The following is a 25,219-nucleotide window of genomic DNA, read 5'->3' as shown; positions in this document are numbered from 1 at the left end:
TTTCCGGCGTCGCGGGAAATTGCTCACAGTTAATAGCGTTACGAGCTCGCAGTTAATAATGCCGCGGCGGCAAACGTGGCAGAGAGCGTTTCCGCCGGTCTCCTTTCTGATCTCCGTACGATTACGAATGTATGCCGTTTGGCGTTTGGTATAGATAAGCGCCGCCTGTATTTTTGGCATTAAAGCGTTAAAGCTAAGTGACTAAGCCCCTCGCTCTGCTCCGATGGGAGCTTGCGACTCTCGGACAGCGGCGGCTTATGAAATACTTAAAAACCTCCAGCTGTAAATCACTTCAAGTCTCTCTCTATTTTGCTATCGTTAACGAGAATTTAAAATCATATGAATTAAGTAAGTATTGTCAATGGCGAACAATTACATCGCTCATTTGCTGCAACAATAATTAAAAAAGTGAAATTTTTTAGAAAATAAGTTTGAACATTTTGAATTATTAAGTCTTGAATTTTAATAAATTTAAATTTTATAATATTAACTTTTAAATGCAATTTTTTTATAATAATTGATTATAAAAGTATTTTGTCTTTTTTCTTTATGTTTTCTCTCTTTTTGCAAGCGACGAAGATGACAACTTTTTCTAGCCATGTTGTAGTAAATAAGCGATACTTTATCGTCGCAATAATAACGTGCTTTGCTAAATCGTCTGTGAATTTCGGAAGTCCAAGCAACGATAATCCGCCACTGCTTTTCGCCGTCGAGAGCAGCTGAAGCTTACAAAAAATAATTCGCCGTGACGCGTCGGGCTGTCTGAAACTGAATCTTTCCGCGGCGTTCGCTCCGAGGGGTTCTTAACCTAATGTCTTTAATTAATCTTTGGTATCGGCTGTCACGTGAGCCGATCGCGTCCAACTCGCGACGTAACACATAACAGAAATTTCACGAGACTAGAAGGGCCACGAAGAAGAAACCGACCGATGCTACGGGACGATGGAAAGTTTAGCGTTAATCTTTGAGTATCCCGAAGATAGTTGGAGATACCACGCTGCCCCTCTTCTTTTTCCAATTCTAAAATAAAGTAAATATTCCAACGACTGAATTAATAAGAAAGTATAATCCGTTGTATTATTATCGATTATTAGTTAGTAGCATTAAACCAAGAATTTAATATGAAACTTGTTGATAATCGAATAATATACTCTCATATAGGTAAATCTAAAAATTAAGGTGGGCAAATACTTTAAATGTTTTTATTACTTATTATGGTATAAAATATTTGACCACTTTTAATTTTGCCATTTTCTTGCTATTATTGATAAACATTTTATATACACAATAATTACAAACATATTCTTAATTTTTCAGTCACATTCAGTTTATTGGAACATTTACCTTATAAAGATGACCGTCTTGTTTCCTTTCCCTTTCGTGGATGCCTGCTTTCGGCCGGCTGTAAAACGGGAGATTGCGGGACTATGGCACGTGTTACAGAACCCCTCGCGTCCCTTTCGCTCTTTTCGCTAAGGTCCCTCTTCCTTCGAATCCGGCGCTTCTACGTCCTTACACGTGGACGACGGCGGTTATCACGAGTGGGACGAGAGTTATCTCGGTGGGCGTGCGTATACTGGTAATTGTTTCGTTCTCTCTCTTTCTCACTTACGCGTAGTCGAATACGACACATATATTTACAGAACGACTCCGCTGCTTGCACACCCGCGTACGCAATTCTCGCACAGATCCACATTCACTCCCATCTCGCTAAAGAAATATATCTTACATGAATTATCTAATTTATCCTTATGTGTGTGTCAAGTGTCATGTCGTATCTTACAAGACGCGTACGTGCATTGGCAAACAACGCAAAAGTCTGAGAGACGCTTGAAAGACGTCTGAAGAATTTTACGATGTCATTTAAACGTTTGCGATGCCCGGAAGGAGTGTATGTGTATGTATGTGTATGCGCTTGAGAGTTTAGTGTACGTTCTGTATGCCTGCGTAAATACGGTGTGTCGAGCTCCAGCTCGCGCCACGCGCGTGTTCTACACTGTATTAACATTAACTTCCATTAAATTTGTGTTCATTTTCCACGATCACAGTGATTTCAATCTCCCAAGACCCATCACTTTGTCCACAAAGCCTCGGATTCCACTTCGGAGTTCATCCAATTCCTCGCGCGTATGACGTATTTCCGTCGCTCCCTCTCTTATTCACATCCCTCGCCCGGTTTCTCTATCGTCCCTTTCAACCCTTTTTTTGTTCAATCTGTCATTCTTAGTGGTACAACGTATACCTTTCATCTGCTTTTCCGTTGCCCGGAATCTACAGATTATATTCCACGAGCGAAGAAAACTCCTCTTTTAATAACCGCTGAGACACCTGAGCTTCTTCAGAGGCGGCGAAGCCTCGTTTCAGCTGGTTGGCGCCTGCATGGACATCGGGGGTGGCTTCACGGGTCCGAGGGCGGGTCCAGACAGACCGTTGTTGTTCATATCACCCGGTGCCCTCGGTCCGCCGACCCCTATAGTCGTCCCGTTCATCGTCGGCGTGCCGCCTGACATTTGACCCTGAAGTCATAAAAGATTCACGAGACGTGAGACGTCATTTTCACGTTGCATTAGCGATCATCGTAAGTTCCGATTGCTATACTGATTGTGAGAAAAATATTCCGATTTTATCAACACAAGAAGTATAAACAAAGTAAATTCTGATTATCATAATTGAATTTATAGTTATCTTGGCTAAAATTTGATATATATAACTGTAAGAGAACTTTCGAGAACAAAGATAAGATATTAATTTTACATGTCTACTTGTATAAGTGTGATTAAATTTATTAAAATTATAAAATTTCTTTTCTAGTGCACTAAAAAAAAATACTAAATGTATATTTGTTTGAATAAATATATATATATTTGTATGTTAAAAAAAGATACATATATTTGTTCGAATAGAATACTAAATAAATATTTACGAAATAAATACTAACGAAATATATTAATTGATTTAACCATCACTTTTTTTATTGGATAAGTGTTTATTATTGTACACGGAAAAAAACAATTTTATTGAAGTATTTAATAATTTAGCTAGATACAAATCTGAAAATAATTTTATTAGACTATCAAAATGATTATATAGGGAATGTTGGAACTTTACTTTGCGCTTTATGATTATGCAGCTTATGTCATTTTGTGTGTGACAGTCCTAACTCAATAAAAAAATTATAGTTAAATCAATTAATAAATTTCGTTAATATTTATTTTGTAAATATTTATTTAGTACTATACGAATGAATATACGTATATTAAACTATATTTTAAGATCTAGCTAAATTTTAAAATACTTCAGCAAACTCATTTTTTCCGTGTAAATAAATATTAGTATAATACTATTGGAAAAAATATAATTTAGTGAATTTTTTCTTAGTGTACACAAATTATAAGAAAAAAGTCTATTTCACCCTCTTGTACGAAAAGATCATATTATACAATGATGTAATTATTAAAAAATTGTTCTACGGCAGAAGTAAACTAACAAACAAAAACAGAGTATGTAGAGAAATTATAATTTCATTTGCTCTATTATTCTATTATGTTACAAATTTTTATTTACGCTCACAACGCTGATTCATTTCTTGAGTTTGCTTTCGATCATTCATTTTGACAGTTTGTTGTCACTTACGTTGGGCACATGATTGTGCTGGGCCACCGACTGCCCCAGACCTTGATGAGCCTGGAGTGGATTGTGTCCTGGGTGTATGTTCTGTCCCGGAGGCGTTGGTGTAGGAGGAAGTTGCCTTTTGATGTATGCTAATGAAGCGGGTTGTAACGCCATATTAGCGAATGCTAGCCTTTCCTCGTAGTCGTACTCACAGAGAATCTTGTTCTCGCATAAGTAAAACCGATCGCCTACACAAAACCTGCAAGTAAAAAAAGCGAAACATACTATATCGTCGAAAGTGCAGCCTCTGCGTCACAATTTGCTTCTCAAGAACATTTCGTAAATTACCGAAGTTTTATTCTAAAAATCCAATGATAATTAGACTCCCAATTGAAGACATTGGTAGGAAAAGAAGTTAATCCTTGACGTCATTAGAAATGTAAAAAGAACGCGTACTCCAATTGTTCGTCGGTCGTTCATCATGGGATTTAAGCAGACTCCGGCAAGACCGAGAGAAAGACTTGAACGCGATTAACAAATGAGGCTCGATCCTGTACTCCAGTCGACCCCGCGTCGGTTCGTTACTCCAAATCCGATCGATCGATCAGCGTGAGGAGGAAAAGGGAGAGAAAGAAAAAGCGGCGAGGAAAAATGAAAAAGGGAGGGAGCACGAAAAAGGAGTTCCGCTGGATAACGAGCATATCGTAACGTATCGAACAAATAATTATTACCAGGGTTTCTGTTCGCGCGCGTACGAGAAAGAGAGGGAGAGAGAGTGGCCTCGCACACATCCGCTTTGATCCCCGACTAGGAAATACGAGAGCGAAATACGAGAGCACGGCGGCACACGGCGCGGCATAGCGGCCGCTCCGCGCCGCGCTGGGTCTCTGGCTCGGGGTAGATACTCTCATAATCGCACGGCAAATAGAATTATCGCGTTGCTGCGCGCGTGGCCGTGCTGGCAGCAAGCGCGCGGGTTATACCGGGTTTCGCTCGTTTCCCCCATTATACGCGTCGTCTGCTAAATGACGCCACACTCCAATCGGATACCTATCCCTCTCGCTTCCCTTCGCCCCTCGCCCTCCCGTGCAACCCCTCTCTCTCTCATTTTCTCGATATATCTGCCAGTCACTCTACTTTTAATCCGGATTTACCTAATTATTTCGCACTGATTAACTGCACGAAAAATAATATGTTGCCGCTTGACAAGCAATAGAAATAGAGCGTAAATTTATCTTACTTAAATTAAATGGTTATTTTCTTAAAATGCGCGTCAAGTTTTCTTCTGAGGAAAATACAAAAATTATTTTATTATTTTAATCTAGAAATAGTCATTTGGGATGTTATATCCTAGCAGCGAAAAATGTGAATCATACGACAGTTTTATGAACATTAATATTTTAATTTTTAATAACTATTCTTTGCGAGCCTTTAAGTATATAATTCCATCGAAAATCCCGCAATAGAAAAGCGTTATATTAAAATCTTTATTTTTTTACAAATACTGTCATAACAAACAAGCCGCTATTAGTAATGTGTTTATTCTGTTGAATGTTGGTTTTGTTTCTACGTACTTTCTTTTAGAAAACTGTGATTAAATTTATATCCATATTCTCAAATACTAATAAATTGGAAAACAATCAATCAATAACATACAATATGTTCTTAATGATTTTAATTAGGATGTAAAAATACCTCAGGTGATCGTTTACGTAAAGGTACTCTTTAGTTAATGCTGTTTATTATTGCATCAAATAGTGATAATAATAAACACTACAAAGAATTGGACGAGAATTGTGTTCTTCACGAGGAATAATTATAACGGATAATTATAACGTTTTGTCTTTGAAATCACTATATAGATCAGAAATAAAATATGACAAACAAAGTTTACAATCAAATTAAACGAATTTTTAAATAATACTTGTCGTTATCGCAATCGATATTCCTATTGCGTTTCATCATACGTGCACGATATAATGGAAGCATATTTGTATTTCACCATTAGTCATTTCTCATTAATGTGGAGGCAGTTTGAGAGGCGGAAAAGAGAGACGTGAGGGAGGGGAAAAAAAGAATTAATATCCGGGATCCAACGGCAATGCTCTCGACGGTTTAAACGAAAATAATCCTTGTAACGCTTTGGAATACCTTTTTCGGCCGTCTGGTTAGAGGCAGATACTGGGTCGTAATTGCGCGGGCAATGGAATTATCGCGTTGCACGAGCGCAGTCATTCCCGCGGCCTTCCATTATGCGCGCGCGAATAATGCCGCGCAAAGCCCGATCCTTTCTCGCGAAAACGGCGCAAATGTCTGCCGTGGAACGATATCAGCGCACACGCTGCCCCGTAATTTTCCACCTAGCCCCCGCCCTCCCCAGGCATTTTTACTCTGTCATGCGATATGTGTCGCGGAAGGTTCAAAATCATAATCAAAGAATTGGGCCGTATCGACCTCCTATTTTACTGTCTGGAGGCGGGTGCCATTAACTAAAATAATCAAAGAATAGCGGCAGGAATGTATAGATAGTCTATTTAAATCGATCGTATTGGGATTCATTGACTCGATAAAGTTCTGTTTGAAAATTAAAATTAAAACACGTAAAGTTGGGGTGATATCAATTATGATGTCTTAGCGTCTTGTCATCTTTCTATTAATAATTAATTAGATAATAATTTGAAAGTGAAAAATAAAATAAGTTTAAAACCATTAAAATGGCAAAAATATGTTTTAATACCTCTCGACAACATTTATCTACAATCACACAGAGAGAAAATGTAGAAACTATATGATATAGTACTAAAATATTTTCACCTCAGATATTAAAAAAAAATTATGGAACTTTGACAATATATAATATAATAGAGGATATTTTAATGCATAATAAATTTTTTTTTGCTGATCGAATTTACCATAAAGGTAAAATTAATTCTCAATTTTTTGCTACGAATTTTTGATCGAATTCACCATGAATATAAAATCAAAATCTATTTAAAATATACTACATATATATGTATATACACATAATTGGTTTAATATCTAATTTTCAGTGTAACTGGCGCTTCTTGTACGTGTATTCAGTTCGATTTATTCATATATAAATAGTTCTGTTTCTAAACCTAATTACTTTTTAAAGATTAATTTTAACTTCTTATGATGAATTCGGGGAACAAAAAAATAGTTCACTACATATCAGAGAACACCCTTTGTGTATTATCAGTTTCATAATACGTTTAATTTTTTCGAATTAGGAATTTTCTCTTACAAGTCTAAAAGTGACTCTGAAATATATCGCAAGACATTCGCGCATTCTGCAACAAGCACTGATTATGAAATATTTTCATTCACGACTAACACGAGCGAAATATTAAAATCGCGGCCGGACAAAAGCCCTTTTTACAAAGTTTTAATTTCCATCGTATTGAAGCGCATCGCGTAACGCTCGCGCGAGCAAGTCATAAACGTTTAAAACTTGATTTATCTCTCGCTCTGCGTTCATCGCAATGAGAACAAATTCGCCACCACCGCCGCGCGCCGCCGCGGCCGCCGTGCGAACGCTTTATTACAGCATGAGCGCATCTAGCACGCCCGCACCTACGTAATTGGCGCAATTCCGTAAGTGTTTCCATTCAATTTTCTTTTTATTACGTGCTCGCTAGCCGTCCTCCCGCCGTCTCGTCGCACGCGTATCTCATCCCCCTGCGAATCGCGGGATACATCACATTGTTTATGGCCGTTTTGACACGTTTCATGGCACCCGGGAGCCCGTGACGCGCAGCAATTTCTTCGTTCTTTGAAAGTCCACGGGAGAGATCGCATTGGTCGAAAGTTATCGTGTACACCATGGACAATGTAGTCCTCCATAGATCTAGTAAAGTAAATCCTAAAGATGCCCTGTTCTATACAGTAAAAAATATTTTATATTTATGTTAAACATCTACAAAAACGATCCACTCAAATCCTTGTTAAAATTTTGTGTTGAATTTTAATATATTCGAGACTTAATTTAATGTATGTGATTAGGTTATTTAACGTTTTGTGTTAAATTAACGTTCAACACATTTCTTAATATCAATTTACGCGAATAAATAAACAAATAACATAAAAATAATGTATTTTAAAACAAAAATTCTAAAGTGAAAAAATACGTGTTAATTTAACATATTATAAATGTTAATTTATCTGAAAAAAAAAAAATATTTTGACAGTTTGCTTGTAAATTGCGTTAATGTTATATCTTTTATGTTAATTTATTTATGTACATAATGTTTGTGTTATTTTCTAATATATCCACTTGTGTAAAATTAATGTAAAATTTAGATAAAATATGTTAAAATTAACAAAATTTCCAAATTTTTGTACTACAAAAATCATAATAAAAAGCTTATGTGTATCGTAAATCAAATATGTATATGACTCTTATATGTAAATGATTCTTATAGTTTATAGTAGAATAGGATATACATCTTTAGGCTACTACAGTAGACCTAGGGAGAGACGAATCGTTGTTTACTGGTATACACAATCTGTCTAAAAAGTTTCGAGACTAATTTTTTCCTAAATGTGTGTATAAATAACATCTTTTTTCAACAACCACAATAACTTTTAATATCAATATTCGACTACTTATTGTACGATTTTTTCGTGATATCTCGAGAAACATACTGCTTGTAACGTCATGGAAAATTGTCGTGTAGATTTCGTTAGATTTTTTGTTGTAAAAATGTTCGTAATGATACAATGGACTGTTTGTTTCAAAGTTCAAATCTGACAGAGTTGAAGCAACCCTAAATTTGAATTTCCAAACAAATTTTATGGGATTAGTCTCAAGAGAAACTAAATTAACTAGAGTAAGGGCAATAAAATTTAGAATCAAGATAATATTGATTACTTTTTTTATGGGTTTCACTTCCGAAATTAAAAATATGAATGGGGGACACGATTTGATAATATTTTAGAGATATATCCAGATAAATTAAATCAAAATAATCTTTAATGTAATGAGCACATTACAAAGATAAGTACTATAAAAATTTCCAATGGTTGAAAGAACGTTCTGAGTATTGAAGGAAGAACTATGTTGAAAGTTGTAATTATAGTATAATTTTTTTTTTTCGTTTTTTAATTTTTCCTGAAGTTTCGTAACTTTTTAGACACATCGTGTATACTAGTCATTATCCAAATCTATATCTACGAGTTATCAGTTACAAATCTATTTCGCAAAATTTTACGAGCTCCAATGGAAATCACCCTCATTATTGGGTAACTCTTTCCCTAAAACAGAAACGTGAAAAGTAAAAATTTTTATTATTGAAGGTAATGGAGGAATTTTTCACTTTTCGCGTTTCCACCTCAGGGAAAAAGTTACATGATCGCGATGATTGCGGCAGCATTAAATCAATCTTACATCACGAATGTGTGGAATGTCTGAGAAACGTCGAGTTGATGAAGCGTCCACGCCGAGAGTAGTTTGCGAGAGGGGATGGGGTGATAAAGTCGAGCGAGAGAACGACTCTCGGGTCTGCATGGAAAATTTCAATCTGGACGATGCTCAGATAACTCGGTTGAATCTTTAACAAGGATAGCCCGGCTGTAGGACAATGGAGGATGGGGAGAGATCGAGGAGACACGAGGTGGCAAAGAGAGAAGCATGCGAAGACGACAACGTTCGGTCGATGCAGAAAGGCGCAAAGGCAACATTGCGATTCAATAAATGATACCACCGGTGGCAATGCGTGACCCCGTTAAAGGGGCACTTTACGAGCCGTTCCGACGACGTGGCCGTAGTCTTCAAAGAGTAATACCGTCTTCTGCGCGCGAGCATCGACGCATCAAAATTTCAACGGCCTTGCCGTGCGCGTCTCGTCAGTTTCTCAGATAAAATCTTTATTCGACGCACCGCGGCGTGAATCACGGAAATTGCAGGTCGAGCGTCGCGTCGTGCCGAAAGCACACACGCGAGCGCAATCCGGATGTCTCCTCGGAATAGATAACTGCTGCGATCTTATCAAATATAATGAAAAAGCATGAGCAATAACGCGTCGCGATCGATTGTACTATATTGTTACGTTGATAGTGACACATCTAAAGAATTAGCAACACTGGCAATGAACAACCCTATTATTATAGAATAGTGCAAATTTCATCCCTTATCACAGATGCGATATTTTTCGAATATAAGCAAATATGAGCTACAAATGTATAATATATCCACAGAAAATATATTAGTTTTCATCATTTACTTTTATTATCTGAAAAAACTTTTGATTTGTATCACTTTCTTTTATTAACGAAGCAAAATGACCGATTAATATCATTTTCAAAAATAATATTGTAAAAAATACTTTACGGCTATAATTTTGATTGCAAACAACAATTATTCCCGAACAAGAAATTCCACATCGTTTGCAATTTCGTGCTGAGTCTCGCACCGGCAAAATATCAAATCCAAGTCGCAAGAGCGAAAGTTTAATCGAGTAGTCATTATGTTTGACCGGATTCGACGGAAGCAAAGAAATTAGGAGGGGAAGCGAATACGCGATGCCCGCGCTTGCGCTAATGCATACGTATGTGTGTGTATTCGTGTCGAGGATGAAAGAGAGAGAGAGAGAGAGAGAGCTAATTGCATCGGTAAATCATCCTCTAACCAGGAGGGTGGGAGCCTAGTCGCAGCCACTGGCAACCCTTTATTCTGTGTTATTACAGTCTAAAGTTACCCCGTGTAATTGTTGCTGTTTAATTGCAAACTCTAAGTCGTCTCGTTACAGGACGCGCAGTGCTGCGAGTAATTGCCCTCTTCAAATTTACCTACCAACCTGCCTGCTTTTTAGCGGCACGATCGCAGGCGCGTAGGGGTCGCACCGAATATTCCGCATCAGGCATATTTTATCGTGAGCGCGCGTTTTAATTGCGCTCGTACATCATCCGCGACACACGCAACGCGATTGTTACAACAAATATAATGACCGGACTGAGTGCGCGACCGTCTCAATTTACTTCTTCGCAATTCCCCTTCTTCGCTTGTATCCTCCCCAACCCCCGAGACAACGTCGACCGGCTTCTATACTCTGTGTCTGCAAATGTCACGCATCCGCGATTCTTTCCAAAGGATCCCCAATGGCTACACACCCCTCCGTTCGAATTCGTTTTTGATCCTGACGTGCGAGCTACCCTCCCCTTACCCCTTACAGGCCAGTTTCGCGGCGAGTCGCGCGCGACCGGGACGCATTGTCGAAGATAGACAATGCCGGACGATAAAAACGTAAAATTGATGCTCTTTTGTTCACATTGTTTGAGACGCTGCGCAACGTTTGCCACACGCCTGGACGAACCATTGCTATTGGCTTCAAACTACATCCTCCACCTCCGGGCTCCTGTATCATATCCTGTTCTCTCTTTCTGTCGCCATTCTCTACCGACAGAACGGCTACAGATTTCCTCTCTCTCTCTCTCTCTCTCCCTACCTGCTCTCTCCTACTCGTTGTTACCTCTTCTCCCCCCAAAACGAGTCACTTCGTCCGTAAGCCAGTATTGTATCGCTCCACTGGCTTTTGTGCAGTCGTTTGTACGCTTCCCGCCATTGAATCGCGACAGGTCTCCGCCGCTTCGTCTCGTTGCCTCATATTGTTTAAATGTCGTACCGTGGCCCGGAGATAATTAAAACGGCCGACGAAAAAAATAACGGGTGATAACGTACCGAGTTTGATAGATAAATCCACGATGACTGATCTTATTCGCTACAACTGATTTTGTTTAATGTTACGTACCTCGTAAGTCACCATGGAGCAACATTATATTATATCTGTACGACCTTTGAAAAGAGTTAATATCAATGTCCTACGCGCGAAAATGATCTCAATCGAACGTGAAAATACTCGATATTCAGATATTATGACATAAATAACTAGTCTCTTATGAAAGATAAAGTATAGATGAGACGAAGAAAGAGAAAGAGCGTTTATCTTCGCCCTGAAGCAAGCCCTTTATATCGCCAAGAAACTTATGAAACTTATAAACTTGTATTAGGATACAGAAGAAACTTATAAAGGCGAAATTCAAAACCTATTAAAATTTGGATCTATGCTTAATCTCCCATCAGAGTTCATCGTTCAGTTCGTAATAACTCATTGATTACAAAAAGTCTCAAACCGTGCTAGGATTAAAGAGGTCAATCGATAACGAATATATCGACAAAGTTTTAAGGTCGCGGAATGTCAAGACACTCCTGACACACAAACAATAAATATAGATAACTTTGATATTCCAGTTCGTAAACTTTTAGATTAATTTTCATTATTTAGGTAAAAGTAACAATTTTATCAATTAAAGTAAAACCTGTCAACTACATATTTTAGTTATATATATTTCAGAAATAGTTTTTGACAAGTACTATTAATTAATTTTGTTAATAGTTTGGACTATAACAATATTATTTTTTCTCTTTCCTTGCTTCCAAAATTACTAATAAATTAAATAAATATATATTACATCCATTACTATTTTCTTATTTTATATATTACATAAAACAATAATATTGTGTAGCGATAAAAAATTTTAATTATTTTTTTAGAACCACTATTAGATATCAAAGGCGAAATATAATAATCCAATTTATTGAGTTAAAAAAATATCATTTATCATTTTTAACTTCCATGCGTGTCAAAATGTAAATCAATTTATTTTTATGGTTAGTTTCAAAGTAAACAACATCCATATCAATATATACATTTAATAAATAATAAACTAAATTTTATTTAAATTTCATATATTTTCTTGAATTTAATTGTTTAACTCTATATTGTTTTAGCTGAATTAATAACATATAGAGTAGAAGCGATAGCGGCTTATAAAGATAATTAATAACAATTCAAATTGGATATAATTTGGGAATATAATTATGAATTTAATAGTGTAAGATCAATCTCTTAACTAACTGTGTATTCATAAACAAGATTTTTGACAAAAAAACTTTATAATAATGATAAAACCGAAAGAAAGATGGTTGAAGTGGATAGCATATATCGCGCATCTTAGCAGATGGGGAGGAGAAGTGAAGTTGTGGGATGCGCGAAGACGTGCCGTGAGGTTTCACGACCGAATCGGTCCAGAAAACGGCAGCGCGAAAGAAAGGAGAGGTCATGGTGCGGAAAGCGCAGGGTGATTTCCCAGCTGACCTGTAAAGCAACCTATCCCCGTTAACCTCTCTCCCCATCAACTTTGCCTCGCAGACTAGTAGTCTCTTTCACCGTTGGCCGTCTTCACATATGTGTCCACGCGACGCGAAAGATGCATCGCCATGAAAGGGAATAGCAGAAAATAAAGGAGGGTGGTAGGTAGGTTGGGGTTGGAGGGACAGGAAGCGAGGTAGCCAATTCGAGTTTTCCGCCGACTGTCCGGCGCGGCGTTTTACGTCGCGCGATAATTTTTAATAATTGACGAGCCTCAACGAATTTTGTTTCTGTTTTCGACATTCCGTTGTTTAATACAAGAAAATAGCGCAGATTTCTAAATAATTCTAGCAGCTTGCATAGTACCGAAATAGAATATCTCTTCTCTGTATAGCATTGTATTTCTTTTCACATTTTCTACTCTCTAAATTCTTCAGAATGAAATCTCAAAACAAAGGAAGCTTTACTCCAATTGGTAGTGAAAACACATTCGGAAAAGTGATGTTTCACTTTTTATAAGGAATGTTTAATCAACTATAATGAATGCTTCATTCGTGTGGAGTGAAACATTAGTCAAGATGTCTTCAGTATGAGACCAGGAGTCTTAACTAAAAATATATTTATAAACTAAATATACATAAATTTTTATTAATATATTTTATCTTTATAGAAGAAAACGTTGTCGACATTTCTATAGTATCAACTCAACACAACATCGACGAGATGATCAAAGACGACCAATGTGATTCACTTACTGAACTCTTTCTTGATTGATGTATGCTCTGTTTCCAACTGTTACAGTGATGCAGAGCATATCAGATTCTGCACTCTTTACGAATAAAAATAATTACCCCGCAATACAATGGAAGAATTCACATTACACTGTAGTATTAGATATGGAAGGAGAGCAATAGCTCGTCCAATTCCTTGAATTAAATAACATTTTATTTTATTTTTAACTTCCATATGTGTCAAAATGTAAATCAATCCATTTTCTATACTTATTTTTCAACTAGATAACGTCGATTATCGTATGTGTTTGATAAATGATAAACTAAATTTGAGCTTGATTAATCAAATTTAATATATTTTCTTGCGTTAAAAGTAACTGCATTATTTAAATTAACGATATACTAAGAGAATGACGACCTACAGAAACGGTTAAAAATATAAAATTAGATATAACTTAACACTATAAATTTAACGGTGTATATGAATGAAAAAGCGATTCGTTAATCGCTCCAATTTTCAAGTGGAATTTCACTCTAAGAAATTTAGAGAGTACACTCAAAATAAGACTGTCACAAATTCACAGTCTAAACCGAGGAAAACGTACAAGAATAAACGAGGAGAATCTCGCTGAAAGAATGACCGGATCTAATAATAAAGATAATTTCTAGTGTCTCGGCTAATAGAGTCGGAGCTAGTAATGTAATAAGGGTAATACTGTCATTCGCACTCACCGATGAGTGCACTGCTGGCAGGCGAAACAGTCGAGATGATAGACGTTCGTTCTGGCCCTCATGACCATCTCGAACGCCGGTATTTGCTTATTACATGCCGCGCAGCATCCCGTGTTCCCGAAGAGCCTGAGGTAGTCCCTCTTACAGAGGATAAGATTAGCTTTGGTGTAGAGGGTAGAGCCGACCTCGCCTAACCTACAGTCGCAGCATCCGCACTTGAGGCAGTCCTCGTGCCAGTAGAGGTCCAGGGCCTTGAGGAGGTACCTGAAGGACCGACCGTAGTTTTCGTTCTTACCGGCCGTTAAGTTTTGAAAATACCTCTCTTATCTTGATATTTAACATATATTTACGCAAAAGCATTGACTGAATATTTTAAGCGAAGCGAAAGAGGACCGCTTTAGAGATCGGACAGAGATATCTACGTTCTTGCGACAAAATAATCAACATATAACAGATTTATTAATACAAAAAAAGGCGGGAGACAAAATGTTTTCTTCAAGAGCATGCAACAATGTATTGTATGTTATCGTTTACCTCTCCGTAATTGTCTTCCCGCAGCCGGCGCACTCCTGCTGCGTCGAACCATTTTTATTCGTTTCGGATTTGCTCACGTCCATAGTCATCGTGATCTCAACTGAAACGCCGTCTGAAACAGCAAATCCAATTGATACAATTACACTGTTAAATATTAAAGGATCAAGTTGCAATTAATTCTTTAAATGAGCGTTGTGCTATTTTTAACTCCCAATATCAAGTATATTATTTTAATACAAAACATATAGTTAAAAAAAACATCTAACCAAACCACGTCTGTGTGTTTATGTTGGATTGCTTAGTTTCAAACTAAATAGCGTTCACGTGTTAACGTGTGTACTTAAATATATTAAGTTTGAAGCAAATTTAATATATCCTTTTGTTTAATTCCATTGTTTTAGTTAAATTGATGAATACTTGTTACAATAACTTAAATCAGATTTCTAAATTGTCCTGTTTGAAATACAGAATGCAAATGAAACTTCGCTTTACGACGACTGATAGAGTTTACAGTGTTTTTATCTATAATTTAGAATCTCATAGTACCAATAATACAGAATGTACAACTATCTAAAATATTCGCTTTGAGTCCAAATAAACCCGTTGCTGTAATCGAGGGTGTTAGCATTAAAATTTAAAATAAACAATATTAAATAAAAACGAAAATTTCGACACAAATGGGTGAAGAGAGCTATTTGGTTAAGCTGGATCATGTTGTGCTTAATAATATTTGTGTGAGTTTTTAGAATTTTCAGTCCGAGCAAATAAGCGCCGATTATTTATTTGTTTTGAAACACAGTCCTAGACTAAAACTGGAGCACGTAATATCACAAATTGAATCGCAAATTAAACTGATAAGGAATTTAATATTACTGATGCAATAAGCACATTTAAAACACTACAGAATTTGTTGTGAAAAATATTATCTCAATCGGGATTCAAATTTGGATGTCCCAAATTCTGTACGGACTTATCAATTTAAGTTAATTAGAATTTAAAAGAATCACTAGATGCCTAAAACTTACGAGTGGAAAAAAATTCTCAGCAAAGCGACAGGGACTCATGGACTAAGAAAAAAATATATGCCTGCGACGATATATATATATATATATATAAAATATATATGCGACGTCGTTTCAAATCGTCTCAAAATTTGATTTCCTGAGTTAATGAGAACCTTACCCGCGCATTCAGACGATTCGTATGCATCTGCGCGTGTTTTTAAGGGGCGACACACCGTGAACGTTTGGTGTGCAGTGCGCGCGTATCCCGCCCGTTACAAGCGTCTCCGACCGTCGTAAGTGGCTGACAGCACGCAATAATTAGCGCAGCTAATTGGAACCGTGCCTGCCGCTCGTTCTCGCGCACCCAGACTCCAATAAGCACCGACGTGCTACGTCACGAGCGCCTCCGGAATCTTTCACGGCGCATAAAACATTTCTTTTTCGTTTCGCTCTCACTCTTCTCTCTTTTCTCTGTTCTTTTCGTCTACCGACATCCGAAACAGCCCGTCTTTCAACCGTCCCGCGGAGCATTCGCGCTGGGCGAGCATTTTTCGGGCGAAAATAAATTTCTCTACAACGCTAATTATTTTAACCGCATTTCGTGCTCACAAGTAGGAAACTAAAAGCGTTATCCAACCTAAGATGTAGTATAAACTGAGCTACTTTAAACTTTAACCTTTGCGTCCCACTTGGGAATGTTAACAATGAGTAATTGATATTCGATGTTTATTTGTTTCGTGTAAAATCACGTAAAATTTCTATTTTATATTTCAAATTCATGCAGTAAAATGAGAGAGAGCGACAATGATATATTTTAATTATATCTTTTAATTCTCGTAAATCATGGACCTACAGGTGGCGTACGAAATGCCATCATGGTTTAAATACTATATAACATATTTATAGTATGAATTTCGTACACTAATGAGAATAAATCTAATTAAATGAAACAAATCTTATATTCGCGGTCAAAGCGGATCTTAATGCTTAAATATTTCTCTGAATTTATATTTCTGATTCCGCAAACAATATTTTTCGCACTAAACTTTTCGCAGATTACTTAACATTTAGATTAATAATATTCATAAAAAGATGCTTATTAGCATTAAAAATTATTGCTTATCAATTTAATAAGTGATATAACTATTTTGATTTTATTCATAAATGCGTTTCAAGATCGAAAAAGATTTCAACGCGCGGTTTGTAAAATCAAATATGTACATAAATTCACATAGAAATATTTAAGCACAGAGATCCGTTTTACCGAATATATTATTTCTCTTGTTTAATAACACATTTAGTTTTAACAAAATTAGTGCACTGAAGGGAAAAGTTTTTAAATTTTAATAAACACAGTTCTTTGAATAGTCCTAGCGGAATATTTAGTCATATGATAAATATTTCGATGAATGAAAAAAATAATTGAATCAAATTAAATCTTGTATCTAATAAATATGTGTTTACATTTAGTAAATGTTCTGTTAGGACTATTCAAAGAAATATTTATTAAAATTTAGTGAATGTTTTCTCAGTGTGCAGAACTGATAGATATAAAATTACTAAGGCCTGAAAATTGAATCACTAAATAGTACATTTCGTGCGCCATTCTGTAGGTTGCATCTGATTTTCTCTACCGCGAGTTGCTCGCGATTTATGCTGTCACCAGGTGGTCGAGTTAAAAACGCGATTGTATCCGATTTAGGTCGTTGCGTCCGCGCGAAGATCGCGAGAACGCAGTTACGTTCTTCCGAGGTGATCCGCGTAACACTTGGCGAGCGAGGGTGACGTATCGGGGTGGCGGCGGCCAGCAGCCCACTTTGCTTTCGCCCTCTTTGCCGCCGCCACCACTACCGTCACCACCGTTGCCGTTCAGTACGACGACGGGCGAGCGGACGCGCGGCGGGGGCTTAATTAATTAGCCGGATACTTTGAGTAACAATCCATTATTACATACAAACATCCTCGGCCTCGGGGCCGAGCTGCAGCTTTATGCTGCTAATTGGCCTTCTCAAAGCCAGGAGACCCGGGCACGAGTTATAAACGCCACTCCTTTCCTCTCTGGCCCCTCGCGACCCGCAGCCACCACACCGCACTACTGCCCCGCTCTCTCACTCCAATTTTCTCTCTCGCTACCGTCCGCCAACCCCTTTTCTCTCTCCGTCTCATCTGTCCTCCTCTATCTCGTTATCTCGCCCTATCCTTTTCCTCCCCCGTCCCATCGCTGCATCACTTCACCCGCGTGCTCCGCAATACACGTAAAACGCATACAATCGTGCGGATACGCTCTCGCCCACTCTCGCCTCATCCCTTCGCGCTCGCACACATGCACTAAGACAAAATGGATGGAGGAAATAGGTGAGAGAGTACGAGAGGTGGACGGAAGGAAAGAGCAAACGAGAGTCAGAGTAGAGAAGGAGAAATGCAAGGGACGGAGGGAGATAGCGGGGGTTGGACGGATAGCGCTAATAACGCGCTCGTGACGCAAAAAAAAAGGAAGAAGTATAATTGCCAGCCCTCGTGGCAGGTATTTTTCAAATAGGACCCCGTCCGTTAATTGGAGGGCAAATTAAAGAGGCGCCGCCGAGGAAAAAAACATCATCCCCCCCGCCTCGTTTCCTCCCGCGGTGCGCCTCCCACGTTGGTATATCCAAGAGCCGCCTCGTGATTCGTCAAACGACCCGTACGCTTCGTTTTTCTCTGGATCTAGTTTTTTTTAATGATTCTCCTCCCTTAGTCCGATTGACATCGCGATGGAATTAAAAAAAAAGCACCGTGCGCGACGCGCTGCGAAAAGACGTGGTTAACGATGACGGTTTTTAAGCCCTTTTCCCGATTCGGAGTAAAAAAAACTCGGTAATGCTAATTGCACGATCGATAATCGATTACTTGGAATGAACCCAACCGATGAATGAGAACGCAGATATAGATGAATTCGCGACCAGGAGAATCTCGTGTGTCTATTCTCTGTATTTTGCGAACGCTTATAGCCACGCATGCATCATATTTGATCGCGATGGTTGCGAGAGATATGTATACAATAAAAAAATGGATGTTACTTTACCCTTTTCATTGGCAAATAGCGAATGTCGAAATTGCCGATGCTCGCGAGTAAATTAAAAGTTCGGTGCACAGATACCAAAATACCAAACAAAAAAAAAACCAGGGTGAAATTAATCATTCGCGTCGGTGAAAAATTTCGAGCCAGTTGCTGCGAGAATTCGCACATCCGTACGTTGATTAAAATTACTCGCCTGTCGCAATCATAAGTTTATTCGAATTCGTTTTTCAAACGAATGAATTTATATATATGAAAGAACGTGTCTAAAATCGGTGAAATATTAATCTACAAAAAAAATGAAATTTTTTTATATATTATTTCCGTAGTTTATATTGCCAAAAGGGAATGTCAGATTAAGCAGTTGAGAAAAAGTTTCTTAACATTAGAAGTACCAAGCGGTCCATGTCGATCCCATTTCTATTTTGATTACCTAATACAGCTTTGGTAAAAAATATTAGGCATTTATATTTTTCCATTCACCTGCAGGAGTTCTTTTACTCGCATTGTTTATATCTATTGGTTACCGATATAAATTACAGAATTTATGAAACAAAGGATAATTTACAGCGATTTCCATAAATCAATTTTTAAGCTGAAATTTTAAATAACATGTTTAATAAAGTGCCTGTATTGGCCAAGGCTGTATTATAATAGTATATTTTTTATGTAAAAGATAGGAGTCTGAAATATTTTGACTTTTCAATAATCATATAGTATATATACATATATATATATATATTCTTAATACTGATAAAGTATTCGGTTTTTCATCACTTTCTTTGTTTTCGTAATAATTTAATCACTCGATCCTTTAAAGAAACGATACTTTTAATGTTAAATCGATATGTATTTGGCAAAGCAAAATTTAAAAACTTGTACAAAAATTTCGTAAGAAATCAAAGAGACCTCTAATTTTTCATGTTGCGGACGCTAATGTGATATTGAAGCTTGTTTGCTACGATGAGTGATCGGTTGGTTGTACGCAACGACGTTTCGAGTATTGTATTATCTCGTGACGGATGTCGTCAGCGTGGACAATGTCGATACTTCGATCGCTTATAAAACGAAATTGCAAAAGAACGAATTTCGCTCGACGCGATTTACGGCGTCTTTTACTACTGTCGGTCTTATGGAAATTAGACTCTTTACTGCGGCGATATCTTCTCGGATCTCCCCAAGAATTTTCAGAGATCTTTTAAAACGCAGCGATCTCGTCATAAACATGCGCCACGTCAGACAGGAAATGTCGCGTATCCAGTCTGCGATAAGACACTTGGTAACATATCGCTCCCTTATTTCAAAAGTGACACGACTAAAAAAATGCGATTTTCGAGTTATTACCATAAATTTAATAAATATTACCCTGTCAGTCATCAAAAATATATTGACTTCATAAAACGTTATCAAAATCATAACAACTTAAAAATGATGATTTAAAAAAAAGTTAAAAAAATAACACTACTCCTCAAAAGGTTGGATTTTTAAGAGTTGGAACAAAAATGACATTTGCTAATGTTAAAAATTGTTTTCCATTATTTGAATAGTTAATAACTGTCTGTCAAGTTGACAAATAGTTTTTCTCGTTTTCTGAAAAATATAATCTTTTTCAATTGTGTCACTTTTAAAATAAGGAAATATTGTTAAAAGTTTCCGAGTAAAATATCATTTCACGATAATTTTCATCAATTTGTTTTTCAGTTTATAATACATTCATAACATTTTTATTATTATAAATTTAAGAACATATTTTAAATGTAAAAATATATTAAATACTTGTATACTAAATCTTTATTTATGAAAATTCTTCATCTGAATAATACACAATAAAAGTACTCATTGGCTGAAAATTTTTGACAACCACTATATACATATATATATATATCTAATAAAACGTTAATAATAAAAATTCTTCCGATATTTATATAACCGTTGGTTGTCGGTATTTGCTGGATTATATTTGGATACTGAAAACTAGGAGTCATCGTTTTATTTCTACAAGGAAGCGGTCTCGGAGAAATTCGATTCTTCGCCGATAAAATCGGTCTCACGTCGGGCGCGCTGCGCGACATTTCTCGTCTGCGCGTTTTCTCATCTAAGATAGCATAATCGTAAAATCACAAACTGATTTCGAGCGGTTTTTCCGTGTCGACGCGAACGGTCAATTGCTGCACACTCCTCAAACATGGACGAATTTTGGTCGGAATACTGATATTTGATCGTGGAATCAGTAACGGAATATACACGACTTTTTATTCGGTCAATATAAAGAGCACCCTTCCGAGATTACGAAATTGCTCTAACAGCAATATGGAAGAAATCCACCCCCGCATCTCCTGTCGCGCTTCCAAGCCACCCTCCCGACTCGCCGCCGCGCCGTTTCCCGCCGTCCATCCCGGGGATTCCGTCGGAGCGGACACAGGGCCGCTCTAGATGGTTTAATAAAAATGTCAAATATAAAGTAGCCGGTGGGGACGGACGTTTAGGAAATAAATAAATGTAAAAGAAAACTCGAGAGTGGAGAGGAGAAAGGGGAGAGAGTGCGCGGGATGGACAAATACGTAGACGGATATACGTAGGAAGAGGGCGACGGCGACAGAGAGGGTGAAGTCGTCTCGTGAGAGGAACGGGAGTATACTGGACTCAATATATTATTACGGTTAAAGGTCAGCGTGACGTACTCGGCTGACCTAAACTGTGAGTGACTGCACTCGCCAATTCAATCGGAAGTCGCTTTCTTACGTCGGGAAACTCGTATCGAAGATGCTCAATAAAATATGGCGCTCCGCCGGTAGCACAATGCGGCGGAACGGACGGATTACACACAGAGAGAAGTCCGTTTATTAATACCCCCGGATTGGAAAATCCCTCTAAGAGGGGAAATCGAGGAGAAGGGGTGGAGACAAGCAAGCATGGCTGCAATTTCGGGGCTTGATAATGATCCGACGGCCCTCTTTCCCTCCCAGACTGTGGATCCCGTGTCATTATACTATGAAGTGGAGAGACTGCTAATTAGTCATTAGCGTAGGAAAAAGACACCCTCAACCAGTGCCGCTGCAGCTGCGGGACGGCGGGCGATTCTACCCCGACGACGACGGCGAGGTTGACGGCGATGGCGTGGATGGTGCATGGCAAACTTGGGCAAACAGGGTGTAGCTGCGCTGGCCTACGTCTAATTGGACCCTAGCGACGTAAGTTCCACTAATTGAGACCGGCCTCGTAACTATCAACACCGCTACAAGGGTCTGTTCGTAAATTCTGAATGGACGAGCAACGATAACGATACGGATATACCGCCTTCGCTGATTGGGTGAACACGAGGCGAAACTACATCGCGGGCGTTGCGCGAGCTATCGTAGTCATAGTCGTCGCCGACATCGTCGTCGCCGGATGAGAGATAATTACAAGTTGTAAATTTACTATATTACTACGGTTAATGAGGGCGCGCGTAATTAGAACGAGTACTTATTTCCCGCGCTGTGCATTTCAAACTATGCAGGTAATGGTCGATTAATTAATAGTCCCCGGCGACCGGAGCTTAAACCGCGCCGTAGACGGGCAACGACGACTGATTGTGACTTCCTCGTGCGCGCGATATTTTGGTGACGAAAACGCAAAATGAATTATTTCTTAATTCTTCTCTCTATATCTCGGGGATCTCCAAATTGCGGAGACGCGGCGGCGCGGCGGTCGAACAGTGCGCCGAAATAAAGGCAAAGAAATGAGTCCGACGAAAAAAGATATATAAGCGAGTAACGATGAGAGAAGCAGCAAGGTAGAGCCAAATTTTAATTTCGTCTTTGACAAAGCGAGAGAAGCTGTGCGGCGAGAGGCTGTCCTCGCTCTCTCTCTCTGCTCGGGTCCTTCAGGACCACGGTATTCCATCCTTCAGGATCATTATATCGCCAATTAGAAGATAGCGGAGCACGGCGTCGCCTAACAAGCTTCCTGGGGGGGAAAGTTGGGTGGCCGGAGGGAGAGGAGGGTACAAGCAGAGAGGGCGAGGACAGACCTACTCTCGCGTCGTTATACGACTATCGTACCGGTGCGGCGCGGCGTAGCGCGGAACGGAACGGCGCGGCGCGGAGCGGAGCGGCGCCGCGCCGCGACGCCTCGCGTCTCGCGTTGGCACCACCGCTATAAAATATTCACTGCAACTCGATGCTCCTGACCGGGCCGGCGCCGCACTACGGTATAATTAAGACGCACGTGAGATCGTCTTGACGATGCCAATTGTGTTCGTTACGGGATAAGGGTGAACCTTGGAGCGCGGCATGGCATGCAGAAGGGGAATATAATATCGATCCGAACTGCGAGAAAACCGAAATGACAAAAGAGCGAAATACGCCGGGCGAAACTCGATCATAAAAAGAGTCTCGTTTCTATCATTTCGCGCATGACGTCAGTTCCAATAAAATTTTTGGTAACCGTACTTTTTCCTTCTTTAAAAAATCTTGCATAAATCTCAAAATATTGTATAATACAAAAGTGTGTGTGTAGGTTTGGATTTGTAGGTTGTGATCTTCCACATAATATGTTCTTTTATATACTTTAATCACAACGTATCTAGTTTCATTAAAAATAATTGGAAGTAACAAATATCTCACTATGATGGTTAGAAATCCAAGAAACATTTTATCAAGAGAAGATATATAAAAACCTCTGTGCATTTAAACAATATTTTTCATGCGTTCGTAAATATTCACATATTACAAACACTTTATTTTATCATAATGCTTAGAAATCGAAGAAACTTTTGTTATTGAGGGTAGACTCACACGAGAATTTGCGTTTTATAAACAATTTTATCATGCAAATATTCATCAATGTGAGTCGACGAAGACAGCTCCGTCGTTCTCGGTCGTTTCGAGCGATCGCTCTTCTCCCGGAAACAACGCGAATGTATACCAAAGGCATCGCCACTCAGAAATCGTTTCGAAGTCTTCGCGAAGGGACGAGAGAGAGAGAGAGAGAGAGAGAGAGAGAGAGAGAGAGAGAGAGAGAGAGATAGAGAGAGAGAAATCGACGTAGTAGCACGGTAGCGATACACTTTTCTCCGTAGGCAATATTCATAAATCACCCTTCAGATCGCTCCCGCCCTTGCCGCGTTTCATCCCCTCCCCCTCTTCGTCCGCTTTTCCACCCCTCTTATATACGCTTAGAATATAAGCACCAGTTTTCTTTTTTCGCCGAAGGGATGCAGTACCGGGGTCAACTTCCCGTTCGTCCCTTCCCGCGCGATTCCCTCGACCTCGGTCCTCCTCACTCTCCAAAAGTCCGTCCAAAAGAGGAAGGGGTGGTCGGCGAGACGGGGGCGGTTGGAAAGGCGCGGAACCATAGACGAGGAACGAGTTAGTTCTGCAGTGGTGTGGGACTCGCTGAGAAGGGGTGGTCTCAGATTCTATTAAGATCTCAGTAAGTCTTGTTACACGGGGAGGCCACGCCGCAAATCTCGCAATAAAACAGCCACCGGTATAACACCGATTCGGGGACCGTCGTCGTCTACCAGCAACCAACCCCCGTCGCTCCTCCGTCGTTGGCGACATCGCGCGCGCGTTCCCTCGTATACATATACCGAAACTCCCCTGCGGCGTGTTCCTGGGGGGGAGGGGGGAGGGGAGGGGGAGCGAGCAGAATTTATCTGCGGCACGCAGTATTCCGGAAGAGGAAAATCTCTGGTAATCCGAGCTCGAGACCGCAATTAGCTTTTTAGAATCGTTAACTCTATTCGCCATTCAATTTACACCGTTTTTAAACAATAAGAAATATTTGCTATTTTCGTATCGATATTCATATCGATTTATATTTTGTATAACATTGTATAACATTCCTGGTTTATTAAATTAATTATAAGCCTAGATATTTCTACACCGAACTTTCCTTTTTTTTTTTAGCTAATGTATCTATTGCCTTTTATATCTAAAATCTAATTCACTGCAGCAAATTTTCATGGGAGTCATGGTTTAAAATTATACTTTCTCAAAAAATAGCCTTCGATACGAAAATCATTATTTTAAAGCTTATATATGCACGATCCCACTAATACGTTACAGATTAACTTCAATCTCGATTCAACTTACATTTCATATTTTTCTAATTTTTAGAACTAAAGGGAGATAAAACACGTAAGTTGAACCAGGATTAAAGTTAATTTACATTGATGGAAACGGGCATTAATCGAATCCATTATTGCGAGTATCGTGCCATTACGGCATGAAGGAAGCAACGAAGGTGTAATATCCTTATTTCGCGCGAAGAAATTCTCACGTCTTCGCACTCCATCTCTTACGGAATGCCGATTATGGAGAACCAACTCGAGTATTGCCCGGATGGAGTGAGAGAGAAAGAGAGAGAGAGAGAGAGAGAGAGAGAGAGAGAGAGAGA

At 38.7% G+C, this 25,219-nt stretch overlaps 1 protein-coding gene across 1 annotated transcript; it reads right to left on the bottom strand.

The window, feature by feature from the left end:
- Positions 1-1,361: 1,361 nt before the first annotated feature.
- On the bottom strand, positions 1,362-14,865 carry LOC108776604 (LIM domain only protein 3). Its single transcript, XM_018543275.1, has 4 exons — positions 14,777-14,865; positions 14,243-14,506; positions 3,634-3,871; positions 1,362-2,516 (listed from the first exon to the last, which is right to left on the bottom strand). The coding sequence occupies exons 1-4, from the start codon at positions 14,863-14,865 to the stop codon at positions 2,361-2,363; spliced, it is 747 nt and encodes a 248-aa protein (XP_018398777.1). The 3' UTR covers positions 1,362-2,360.
- Positions 14,866-25,219: the final 10,354 nt, after the last annotated feature.

The sequence above is a fragment of the Cyphomyrmex costatus genome, unplaced genomic scaffold (assembly GCF_001594065.2).
Source record: "Cyphomyrmex costatus isolate MS0001 unplaced genomic scaffold, Ccosl1.0 scaffold364, whole genome shotgun sequence".
NCBI lineage: Eukaryota > Metazoa > Arthropoda > Insecta > Hymenoptera > Formicidae > Cyphomyrmex > Cyphomyrmex costatus.
Note: the sequence above shows the minus strand (reverse complement) of the source record. Positions and strands in the feature narration are given on the sequence as shown.

Coding starts and splice junctions, on each gene's coding strand:
- LOC108776604 (XM_018543275.1), bottom strand. CDS start 14,865: ATGACTATGGACGTGAGCAAATCCGAAACGAATAAAAATGGTTCGACG. Junction 3,872..14,242: donor TGCCAGCAGTGCACTCATCG/GTGAGTGCGAAT, acceptor TTTTACTTGCAG/GTTTTGTGTAGGCGATCGGT. Junction 2,517..3,633: donor AGCACAATCATGTGCCCAAC/GTAAGTGACAAC, acceptor TTATGACTTCAG/GGTCAAATGTCAGGCGGCAC.